Raw genomic sequence first — 13,223 nt, forward strand, 5'->3', positions numbered from 1 at the left:
CTGCGGCCTGCCATTTTGTATTGCTGTTACTGTGTGTTGGTGGATGTATTGCTGTTGTCTGACAGGACAAGTGCTGTGGAAAGGAAGTTCCCATTGTGGGACAATACAATCTAAAGTCTCAAAGTCTATTACATACAGTATGGTATGTACAGTACAGTACCCCTAAAATGTATATGGATTTGGCCACAGACCTACACTTGTGCCAGGGGGGACCTCCTTAAAGGAGGAGTTCACCCAAAACATGACTTATTTTCTATCAATTGCACACCCTATGAAGCCTTGAATCCATGGATTATTTTTTGTTTTTGTCACATTCCTAAGCTAATAATTTGATTCCCGTCTCCTACCGGCTAATGTATCCGGTAGGAGACACAAAGTAGATTATTTGTGTCTCCTACCGGAAATACACACGGTCATCAAATTATTGGCTTAGGAATGCCACAAAAACTAAAATAAATCTGTGAAATCAAGGCTTCATGGGGTGTGTAATTGATAGAAAATAAGTAATTTTTGGGGTGAACTCCTCCTTTAAGAGAAGATCCAAGATTTGTCAACATTTGTCCTAAGTAGCCACCGCTACAAGCTCACAACGCCGCCTATTTGCGAATACGGCCTAAGTGTTTAAACTGTTACTCATTTTGCTGGGGGACCCCCTGGACCCTCCTCAAGGACCCATGGGGGTCCCCGAGCCCCCACTTTGAAGAACCAGTGCTGTACAGCAGCACACATACTATACCACATTGTCATTTACCTGTTCTATTCTTGTTCTTTTCATTCATTTCTTACGATTGCTGTTGTTATTATAGTTTTCTGTGTGTTGAGAAAGGTCTGTGCAAGTAAAGCTTATGGTTGTGATGACTCTCCTCTCCTCTCCTCTCCTCTCCTCTCCTCTCCTCCTCTCCTCTCCTCTCCTCTCCTCTCCTCTCCTCTGCACAGACGTACATGGGCAGGAAGAGGGCAGCGGTGGACCGGGTTTGTGTGGGTGTCCCAGCCGGAGAGGTAAACACTGACTAATCCACCACTCCCCCCCATTCACATGCAAATATGAGTTTATTTACCTTATTTCATGCTCTTAACATTTGCATATTTCTGCCGTGTAGTGTTGTGAGCTCATTCGGTGGAGTGTGACATTAGAGAGCCGTCCGTGGCCGCCCACACTAAGAATCAATTTATGCACCGAGTTCAAGAGTTGATGTCAACGATGATGCAAAACATCTTTTTTTATTCAACTCTGAGAGGGTGCATCGGTTACATGTGCACCCTCTCAGAGTTACAAAACGGATAAATGAACACTGAGGATTTTACGCTGTGTTCTGTGTGTGTGTGTGTGTGTGTGCACGTACACTAGTCACAGGTACACTGATTGTAAGTAATGAAGCTGAGCTTGTAGTGCCATTAGCCAAGGCTACTGCGCCGATTTTATGTCATCTGCATCTGCATTAGCTCATCACCGCATTAATCTAATTATGCATACTGGAATATTGGTGATGTAATGACCCGTATAACCCACTTAACCCGTTCAATCCGGGGACGCGTCTCTGTAATTTTTAAGATATCTTTGGCCGTTCAAAAATAGCAGATATACAAGCTCATAGGCAGTCGGTGCCGCGCTATGAGCTTGTAGATCTGCTATTTTTTGAAAAATCTTGAAAAGTTGTGCAAATCTTTGAATATAAATATGTTTTTAAAGCGAACATTTGTAACTCTAATCTTTGCTTCTGGGCGTCCCCGGAACTAAATATTTGACAAATGTTCGCTAAAAAAATATATATATATTCAAAGATTTGCAAAAAAGGTTCACGATAAAAAAATAAATAGCAGATCTACAAGCTCATAGCGCGGCACTCGGTGCCGCGCTATGAGCTTGTATATCTGCTATTTTTGAATAGCCAAAGAAATCTAAAATCTCAGACATGCGTTCCCGGATTCAGTGGGTTAAGCCCTTCGCTGACATGCTGGCCGTTAATGCGGAACACTGTGTACATACAAAGCAAAGCCGGTGTATTACCTCTAATGAATGTGTTCTTTTTATCACCTCTAATGAACGCCATGCAGTGCTTCGGTCTGCTGGGAGTGAACGGCGCTGGGAAGACCACTACCTTTAAGATGCTCACCGGGGACACAGACGTCAGCTCTGGGGAGGCTACTGTGGCTGGGTACAGGTAATGATAAGAAACAACATCATTTTGTTCATTAGTGCACTGTTTCCCAAACATTGGTAACGACCCAAACCAATTTTCATGGGCTGCGAGTAAATATAATTGTTTCCCCCCGTTTCCTACATTAAAACATTATAATGATTATGTCAAAAGATGTAAAAAATAGTTTAAACAAAAAAAAGTCAACTTTTCATCAATTAAAAACAAGTATTTAATAAATAAAATAATAAGAATAAAATTATTAATAGTGAAAATAGCAGATTCACAATCTTGTAGATCTGCTATTTTCACTAGTTTGGGGCCCCGGGCCAACGTCTAATTTCTCTTTTGGGTCTTGAGCTAAAAAGTCTACAGAACCACTGTATTAGTGTATAACATATTGTCACTGTCAGGTGGAAACCTTGTATGTCCAAAAGAGTTACCTTTCAGGATAAAAAAAAACCCCACTTGTGTCCCTATGTCACAAGCTCTTGTATTAAGACTTTCCATTGCTTCAATATTCATAAAACCCACAGACACACTGAACCACTTTCACTTTCACCTTCCAACCTTTTTGAGCGGATCTACAAGCTAGCTAGCTGCGATGCGTTTTGAGCTTCTAGATTTGCTATTTTCACTAGTTTGGGTCTCGAGCTAAAAAGTTTTGGGAACCACTGAAGTAGGGCATTAGTTTATATGTTGAAATATGGACATACAAGGGTTCTGCCCGACAGCAACCATATGAGGCGAGATTAAATTAGATATGACAAGATGAGATATGAGATGAGGTATGATTATTAGATGTTATGGTAAGACTGCATATTAAGGTCGCTTCTATAATGCATTATAAGCGCATTTATAATGCATTACAATGCGCTTATAAAGTAAGTGGTAAATGGTGCATTTATTATATAGCGCCTTTATCCAAGGCGCTTTACAATGATTGTGCATTATATTCACACATTCACACACCGACGACAGAGGAAACCATGCAAGGCACCAACCTGCTCATCAGGAGCAATTAGGTATTCAATGTCTTGCTCAAGGACACTTCTACACTACTGTAACTCTGGGGGAGCCCGGGATCGAACTGGGAACCTTCCGTTTCCCCAAGCGGCCGCTCTACCTCCTGAGCCACTGCCTCATTATCACACTCGTTATAAATGTTTATAATCATGTATGACAACTTATAAATAAGGTATTATAAGTGCTGGTCATAATCCATGATTTTACTTAGTCTATTATAAAGGCACATAGAGAAGTGCTGTAATATGTTTATGAAATGCAATAATGCCTTATAAACATCAATAATACGCTATAGCATGACTTTGAGACCTTTAAGTAAAGTGACAATAATTACAAATATTTATAACAAGTGTTATAATGCCTTATAGCACATTATAATGTATTATAAATGAGCTTATGATGCATTATAGATGCAACCTTAACTCTTTGACTGCCAGAGTATTTTCATAAAGTACTCCCCCAGTGCCAGCAATTTTCGTGTTTTTTTATTTTTTTATTTTGAATTTTTCTCATGAAAATAATTTAAGGACACATAATATAAAGACCCAGCACAAATCCGCCAGCAGAGAGCAGCACATGACAGCGTGATCATGTCGTTGGGTCTCTCTCACCCTTCTTCATAGATTAGACAAGGAAAAACATGAAAACGGATGTGACGTCACCCAGATTGTTTTGATCAGCGAAAATTACGTTGTGATGCACGACGGCGATGACTGATCGTCACCCAGACCATAGATTATAGAAGAGAAGCTGTCCGTTTGTCCGTTATACCGTGTGAAAACCCGTTTATTTACCTATTTTGGACGAAAATGACTGGGGAAAAAAATCAAAAACCGGAAACGGAATCCAGGCCATGAAACCGGATGCAGATGTCCGTGAAGTAAGTGGAACTTGAGAATAACATTGAATATTAAGCAGCATAGCGCAATCAGAGATTAAACAATGAACGCGCGTCCAGCGCGTCGAGCGCGTCGACGGCCAACTGGACAAAGTAGCACTTGACGCGTTATCGCGTCGTCCGCAGTCAAAGAGTTAATATGCAGTGTTACCATTATTCTTCTTACCGATGATATATACTGTATGAGATGAAATATGATATAATAATTTTGCTCCCTTTTGTTGTTGTGAAGATATGATTAGATGAGATGAGATATGAGAAGAGATATTAGATTATGGTGAAATATGATGAGATATGCGATGAGATGAGTTAGAATACGAGATGAGAGGATGATATGATATACGAGATGATATAATATGATATAGTAATGAGATGATGAGAGATTATGAGATATGGGATGAGATTTGATTTGATGAGATATCATATGGTATTTGATGAGATGAGTATAATGGTCATAAGATAAGAATAGCCACAGTTAGGATTTAGCAAAAGCTGCAATGCGGGGCTCTCAAATATTAAACTATGATAACACATACACAACATACAGTACTTCTCTTTCTACTACCAGGATGCATACTGTTAGGTTACTGGTTTGATATTCATTGGAGCACCCACACAAAAAATAAACCATTTAAAATCAGAATAAATTACACTATGTACACTACTGCACTATATACAGTCAAGGCAAGTCATCTTTATTTATATACTGTAGCACATTTAAAAACAGGAGTTGACCCAAAGCTTTCCAATCGAGGCAACTTGTCCAACTGATAAAGGTGCAAAACTCGTCAATGTAAACTGTGTACAACCCCCACCCCCCTCTCTCTGAAAGACAGGTAGCTGTCTTTGATGCTTTAATTGATTAGAGAGAGCACTAACGAGCACCGGTTCTGGAGCCTCGACCTAAAGTATTACAATATATACGGTAGATAACTAGATATACAGTATTGCTCTGCATAAATGAGTTATTTGTATTAGTAACTGAATTAAATTGTTTGTCTCCCAGTATTTTGTCAGAGATTCTGGACGTGCACCAGAACATGGGTTACTGCCCTCAGTTTGATGCCATCGATGAGCTCCTGACTGGGCGCGAGCATCTCTACCTGTATGCACGTCTCAGAGGAGTGCCCGAGTCAGAGATCTCCAGAGTGAGTATATTCTCTGATTTCTTCCTTTTGCCCGGAATAAAACGGGCGTCAAAAGTATAATTCATCCTGTTGTCCAATGACCTTTCAGAATGGATGAGCATCAACTTCAATTCACAGGGGAGGTCTACCCGTTGGTATTTGAAAAGTTTCTAAAAGTCCACTTTTCACCCTCAGAATAGAACAAGTCAGTCTCTAAACGCTCAATCTGGGAACCCATCGTCAAATAAAAAGGAAAAACAGCGCCCCCCAGCGTTTTTCACTTTTGCATTTGACTCTGAGGGGAGTGATTAAATAGACCGACGCTGACTGGAAACTGGGGTTTTGGTCTGCCCTCAGCCCTCCACTTCCGGTGGTGCGCCTATGTTTTCATTCCCATAACAATATTTCTCCACGGAACAAAGAGACCATTTCTCCTATGATGAAAGAACAAGTTAAAATGTTACTAACTTTCCGTGGTTTTGTCGGCTTCGAGGACGCTATTGTTAAATGAGTTTCGGTTTGTTTTCAGTGGGAAGCGAGCGCAGATTGGGTAAAGCGCGGCCTGCTTCCTGATCTGAAGGCACGCCCACTTGTAGGCCGACACTCACACGTTCTGACAGATCTCCCGACAGATTCAGTAGCGCAGCTGTGAATCTGTTCTTGAGAGATTACTACACGCTAGGACAATATCCCAGCTTTTGTTGTTAAAACTGGGTGGGGGGGGGGGATCTTGCATTGCAAAACCATTCCAAAGTGTTTAGGGCAGTCTGGTGGTGACACGTGACAGGATTGGTTTTCAAAGCAGTAGATGTAGGTTTATTAACGGTTAGAACAAGAACCCCCAGAGAGTCACAGGTTCTGGCTGCAAAATGCCCCTTATTGCAAAATGACTTAAAAATAAATTAACGGAAATAGCGTTGTGAGCTCTGAGTAGCCTGGCTCCAGCCCCTGGATCGCTAGCCTCACATTCGGGGTCTGGTAACGCTGTAGAAGGCAGGGTTTTCTCGGTTGAAAATCTAAAGACGGCCCGGCCCAATCGGGATCGCGATAATCCAGTATGAACCAATCGCCAAAGAGTCCCACTTTGGCCACGCCCCCATCTCAGAAAACGGCTGCATTGAGAGGGCTTTCAGACTGAATAATGGAGTGAAACTAAATGAAAAAGAGTGTCTAGGCTAAGCTCTGAGCGGAGATCTCTGATCATCTGGCAAACGCAAGACTACCCTCAGAAGAGTGATTGAATTCCTGATGATTGATGATTTTAAATGCATCTCTACCCTGCCTCCCCTTAGCTGGGATGGCCACTCATGCTGAACATGCGTGTCTTTATTGTGTAGTTAAAGCTACGATACAATAACTTGAATGTCCATTGTCTCTTCCAGCAGAGAGTTAATGGTTGCTGGCATTGCATTGCATATTGAAGTTTTCCATGCGCTTACACAACTATGCACTGATAAGGCTCCATGTGTGAGTAGCCTTGATCTGTATATCCTGTGTCTTAGTTAGTGCACATTTAATTGCCTCCCTGCTTGTGCACTAAGACACGATAACCTGTTCTGCGATATAGAAATACTCTGTTACAAGTAAAAGTCCGGAATTAAAAATGTACTTGAGTAAAAGTACAAAAGTATTGGTATCAAAATGTACTTAAAATACCAAAAGTAGAAAGTACTCATTATGCAGAATGTCCCGTTTCACAAGGTATCATGTGTATAAAATGTATTCAAATCTTTTGAAGATAGCAGATCTACAAGCTCACAACGCGTCGCATTGAGACGCGTTGTGAGCTTGTAGATCGGCTATTTTCAAATAGCCAAAGTTTAAATAGGGCCGAAGAGGTTAATGTATGTTTTGTAATAATAATCAAAATCTGCAAAGTAACTATAATTGTCAAAACAATATTTGTCGGAGTAGAAGTAAACGTATTGAAAATTGGAAATACTCCAGTAAAGTAAAAGTACCTAAAAATTGTACTTAAGTACAGTACTTGAGGATATCTTAGTTACTTTCCACCACTGTGCACAAGCCACACCACTGCATAAAGTTGGTGATCCAAGTGAGTTAAAGTAGTACCGTCCAATATCTACATTGTGCTGTTTAGCCAAGATTCTTCAATCCCTAGTCGGTTCTCAGTTGCTTGCCTTCCTGGATGAATGCAATATTCTCCAACCTCAACAGTCAGGGTTCAGACCAGGTCACAGTACTATATAATAACAGCTACAAACACTTTGTTGCAAACAATCTATTGAAAGGTCTGGATAGTCACCAGCATTGTGCAGCTCTTTTCATTTTGAACCTCTCAAAGGCTCTTGATACGGTGTGGACCATCATAATTTATTACAGAAACTATCCTCTATTGGCTTGCATGATCTCTCTGTCAGCCGGTTTTTGTAATTATTTGTCAGGGAGAACAAAAGCTGTTGTTGTAGATGGTGTTCATTTTGGGGTCCTCTCTATAGTAATGATATTCATAGATTCAAGTTCTCAGTCGCCACGACTGGTTTCAGTCATTTGGATTCCATAGCAAGCCAGCATGTCTCCTATGGAAGCATTTTGCGCAGTGAAAATAGCCGATCTACAAGCTCTCAGAGCTTGTAGATGGGCTATTTTTGGTTATTATTTCAAGATTAGAGCATTTGAAGTGGTCAAACTAGCAATATGTTCAGAAGCATCTTCCATAAAATCTTAATAGTCTCTGATATTTAATTTAAATGCAACGATTAAAGCCTCAATCTGTGATTGCTTCACCTGGTTGGCAGTATGTAGTAGAACAGCAGGAACAATATTACTATAACATCATCATTTTACATTATTGTGTTGCGCTAGTGTAGGGGGGCTCCTTTCATGCTGTTTCACAATTCGCACATTAGGACTTGGCCATACAACATTTCCAGTCGTGAGATTTTAGTTTGCTTTAATCCATGAATATTGTACTCTCTCTCCTCCCTGCACTGTGATGTACGTTACTGTGCGAACAACATGGTTTTGTACAGTATTGACCCCACTCATGCATTGGCCACTGCAAGCCTGCAGACTGCTTTTGATGCAAATTGCAAATGGCTCTATTACATTTTAATCATATGCTTGTCTTAAACTCTGACAAGACTATGGAATAGTGTTGATGAATGGATGGGTATGAAATCTTAGTAATGGAGACGTTTACATTCTCCTTGAGGCTTCAGAAAGAGAAGTTTGCCAAATATTGGGAAAATTGGATTGAGGACGTGCTCCCATTGAGGCCATATTTAGTCTATTTTAAAAATCACACCCTGTTGCTGTACATGGTGAATGTCTGTCTTGAGTGTGTTTTTTTGTTGTTGTTATTTTTCTTCTTTCTCTTTCTCTTTGCTATTTTGGGGGTTGCGGTGTAATTGGTGTGCATATTGTTTTGTACACGGAAGAATCAAGGGAAAATTGAAAGAAATGGGGATATTATTATACGTGCAAGCATCTCACACAGCGACTGGAATTAGGATAATTAAAAAAGGACAGAGAAATGTGAACTGGATGAAAAGCACTGAAATGTAGCTTTTTTTTTAATTCTGTAATGCCAGGGGACCCCTAAGGGGGGGGGGGGATTCCAGGGGGTCCCCCATCAAAATTTAGTCAATATACTGTGGTATCACAATCATTTTAACCACTTTATCCATGTTTTATACTTTGGCTATGTGCTTGTACATCTGCTATATTTTCAGATGGATTGATGTGCATATTTTTTAAATGCACATACATTTTTGGGGGTCCTTGACATGAAAGAGTTTGAGAAACACTGATATATTTACAGTGTCCATGTCCTTGATGTCCTGTCCGTTCTCTAGGTGGCAGAGTGGGGCATCCAGAAGCTGGGCCTCTCAGAGTACGCCGGCCGCTGTGCGGGGACCTACAGTGGCGGCAACAAGCGCAAGCTCTCCACAGCCATCGCTATGATTGGCTGCCCGGTGCTGGTGCTGCTGGTGAGTTGGCCAATGGCGACGCCCCGTTCCCGTACGCCGGTGCCCCATTGTTTGGGTTTGTTGGGCTTTGTGCAAGGATTTGTCAATGAAAATGGTCTATGTGGGTCCATATGGTGAGCCATATGGGTGCAGTCAAGCCCAGCTTCAAATGCTTTACATGCTGGCAGGAGACGGCACCGACTGGCACGTACCCTGAGTATGTTTGCCCATATTATGTTACATGCAAGGCTGGATTTGCAGGGGCGGGGGGGGTTTGTATCTCCAAATTTAAACTTTTTATGTTTTTTTCTTTTCCGTAAATGAATGCCCTACTTCATCATACAAGAGTGTCACCCAAAAGTAGTGAAAACGGAAGTTAAAACATGGAGATATGAGGTTTCTGCCCGACAGCAACGATATGAGGTTTTTCACCCGAACCGCCACGGTGTGCTTGTCTGTGTGTCGTTGTGCAGGATGAGCCTACGACGGGGATGGACCCTCACTCTCGCCGCTTCCTGTGGAACGCCATCATGAGTGTCATTCAGGATGGGAGGGCTGTGGTCCTGACGTCACACAGGTACTAAAAAACATTCAGCGTCCCATCTCCCAGGGGTCTAGCGCATTGTAACGGGTAACCTCTCCGACCGACTGACTTACTTATTTATATTTAAAAAAATAGCCAATCTGCAAGCTCACAAAGCATCGTGATGCAACGTGTTATAAAAAAAAACACGCTTCTCGATTATTCAATTGAAAAAGTAATCAATAGAACAATTACTAAGAAGATAATCAATAGTTGCAGCCCTAGTACAAATTAATCACTTTTATGATACGATACGCATGTGACACCACAACAGCTGAACACAGTTAACATCCAAGCCATTAATTTGATGGGTGTATCATTCGGTTCAGTTCCATTTTTATTATAGTGCCAAGTCACGAGAAGATGTAGAATCACTTCACATGTAAAGCATGTTTAATGCTTGCTCCCCTGAGCAAGCATTTGGCAAAAGTGTCAAGGAAAAAGTCCCCTTTAGCAGAACCAGGCTCTAGGGTGGGCAGCCATCTGCCTTGACTGTGTTAGAGAGAGAGAGGGGGATAGAGGGGGATCGACAGAGAGAGAGACAGAGAGAGACACAAAGATGGCACCCTCTCTCAAATGAGCTTTTATCATTGTATAATAGTCAGGCTGCTTGAAGCTACAGTATCGTTTGTTCCAGCCTCCATCAAGCCTCTGAAATCTATTGCTAAATATCTTGTGCAATAGAGCAACGTGTAATACATTTGCATAATGGCACTTAAGCATATCATTCTTACAGTTTTATCTTTTAGTCCTTCATGTTGTCGATGTTAAATGAATAGTCAAATGTCTCTTTTATGTTGTAAGATGTTTTTATGTGAAGCAACTGTCTTGCATTGTGTGAAACGCTTCATGTTTTTGTGATGTTTTGAAGCAAAAGACTGTAGCACTGTGTCCCCTCTGGGACAATAAACCTTACCCCCATTACTCCAACTTTCCATTGAATGTGGTGATTCAATGGATATCGGGTGATTACTCTTACCCTTAAAGCTGTGCTCATACAGTACATGTGAAATAGCATGGCGTAACCTATTGTTGTTGTTTTTCTTTCCCACCAGTATGGAGGAGTGTGAGGCCCTTTGCACACGTCTGGCCATCATGGTCAATGGAACATTCAAGTGTCTGGGCACCATCCAGCATCTGAAATACAAGTACGATTGTTTTTTTGTTTAGTTTTTTAACCCATTGATACCTGGAACGCATCTGTGTCACTTTAGATTTCTTTAGGCTATTCAAAAATAGCAGATATACAAGCTCATAGCGCGGCACCGAGTGCCGCGCTACGAGCTTGTAGATCTGCTATTTTTGAAAAATCGAGGAAAAAAAATTTGGGTTTTTTTTCCAATTTTTTTTTAGGATTTAGAAGACATTTCTAGAATCTTCTCAGGTCTTAGTGGGTTAAGCATACTTTTTCAATAACACTTTTTGGTATAAGTACCAGTTCTTCTCATCTGAGTTGCCAAAGAGTTGCTCAGCACAGCACTTTTCACAGTTTGCTTATTATATTACAACAATTTTAGAAGCGAAAAAAAAACATTCTCAGGCTGGTTTTTGGGGGGTGAGATTACAATGACATTACAGACCTCATTGCTCCTCTCCTCTTCTCCTTTCATCCAGATTTGGTGACGGTTACGTAGTGACCATGAAGATCAAGGCGGCCAAGGCGGGGACGTCTCCGGACCTGGGCCCCGCCGAGAGCTTCATGGAGAGCAGCTTCCCCGGCTCCGTTCAGAGAGAGAAGCACCACAACACGCTGCGGTACGAGATCGCCTCCTCCTCCCTGGCCAGGATCTTCCAGCTGGTGGTGGCCAACAAGGACAGGCTCAATATCGAAGACTACTCCGTTTCACAGACAACGTTGGACCAGGTACCGTATGCAGTGATGGAAGAAGTACTCACATTTTTTTATTTAAGTAAAAAAGTATCAATACCGCAATGTAGAAACACCCGGTACTCTGTTACAAGTAAAAGTTCGATGTTCAAAATGTACTTGAGTAAAAGTTTAAAATGTATTGGCATCAATATGGACCAAAAGTAAAAGTACTCATTATGCAGAAATGTCCCATTTCAAGTTTTCAAAATGTATAGAAATGTTTTGAAAATAGCAGATCTACAAGCTCACAACCATGGACAGTAAAAAGAATGGACAAAGTGACGCCATTGGTTTCTACGCATATCATGGTGATTGAAAGAAGACTTTAAACTAGCGACTGGAAGCATATAGTATTTATGATAATGTTTATTAAGTTAAGACAATCAAGTCTAAAGTTTGCCAAAACCCACCCACTTGAATGGAGAAAAAATCTTTCTGACACCAGCAGGGGTAAAACAGCGAAACTACAGGCCATTCATATGAACTGTCACTTCCTATAATACTCCATTACAAAGCCGGATGCTGGGCCCTTGCTCACAACGCGTCGACGCGTTGAGTCTCTTTTGTGTCTCCTACTGGAACCGCTGCCTATCGGTCCGCTGGTCATCAAATTATTGGCTTAGGAAAAAAATATCCATGAATTCAGTCTTCATGGGGTGACTAATCGATAGACAAAAAGTACTTTTTTGGGTGAATTATCCCTTTAAACATCTTAAACCCTATATACTTTGTTGTATGTCAAATAGCGGAAATAGCATTTCCGCCAAATGCACTTCTATCGCCGTCGAATGTTCTTGTATTTTTGACAAAATGTCCCATCTTTGCCAAATGTTGCCACCTACAGTATTATGACATTCCCATAACAGGGAAGCTTTAGGATTCCTGTGGCTAGCTTGTCAGTAAAATGTGTGTTTTTATTATCGCAGGTGTTTGTGAACTTTGCCAAGCAGCAGGCAGCAGAAGACGAGGACATTACACTGCACCGGCGGGCAGCTGGTGGGCGACGAGAAATAAAGAAGATAACGCCAGTCGGGAGGAAAAAGTGAAAAGAAATAATGGACCTGAAAACGCTTGATGACACGCCACAGCGTTAGATGTAATGGTGTTTAGCATGCAGGGGCAGGAAACAAGACCTTTTCATTTTGTCACGGTGAAAACAACCATTTTTACTTTCTCACACACACACTGGGACAAAGAAATGAGGCTTGGGTTGGGTCTCTGCCAAAGTGTTCATTTCTCTCTGTCATTGTGTTTCTGAACAAATGGAACAAAAACTAAATCAGGCACGACAAGAGTACTTTAGAGGTTATATATTTTTGTATGTTTGTGGTGTGTTTCTTTTCTTTTTTTTTACTTTACAGCACAGAGGACCTAAAGCAAAAAGGATAGTGTAATATAGAGTATAACGTATTTTCAACATTCCACGTCGCTTTACAGAGGGATTCATTCTTTGTTCACACCTAGATTTGTTCCTTAAATTACAAGGATAACAGAGAGATAGGTATGAGAGTTTACAAGTGAGGGACTGACTGCATGGACGGTACATAACGTATGTGTACATGACTATGGAAGCACTTTAGGAGTAGTCCTTTTTTTTAATCTACACACACACACACACAACTTCAGATGTACACACCCTCTGTGAATGA

The 13,223-nt window shown here is 41.1% G+C and overlaps 1 protein-coding gene across 1 annotated transcript in view; it reads left to right on the top strand.

Moving 5' to 3' along the window:
* Positions 1 to 12,620, top strand: part of LOC308093377 (retinal-specific phospholipid-transporting ATPase ABCA4-like) — a gene marked incomplete at both ends in the record, with an annotated part of 116,530 nt that extends 103,910 nt beyond the window's left edge. Inside the window, 8 exons of the mRNA XM_080439713.1 lie at positions 937 to 999; positions 2,056 to 2,162; positions 5,069 to 5,210; positions 9,008 to 9,142; positions 9,595 to 9,698; positions 10,760 to 10,852; positions 11,319 to 11,568; positions 12,501 to 12,620. Coding sequence (XP_080295839.1) covers positions 937 to 999; positions 2,056 to 2,162; positions 5,069 to 5,210; positions 9,008 to 9,142; positions 9,595 to 9,698; positions 10,760 to 10,852; positions 11,319 to 11,568; positions 12,501 to 12,620 — 1,014 coding nt within the window. The remainder of the gene's footprint in view (positions 1 to 936; positions 1,000 to 2,055; positions 2,163 to 5,068; positions 5,211 to 9,007; positions 9,143 to 9,594; positions 9,699 to 10,759; positions 10,853 to 11,318; positions 11,569 to 12,500) is intronic.
* Positions 12,621 to 13,223: the final 603 nt, after the last annotated feature.

Source organism: Gymnoscopelus braueri (assembly GCF_963280865.1).
Source record: "Gymnoscopelus braueri genome assembly, chromosome: 10".
Lineage (NCBI taxonomy): Eukaryota > Metazoa > Chordata > Actinopteri > Myctophiformes > Myctophidae > Gymnoscopelus > Gymnoscopelus braueri.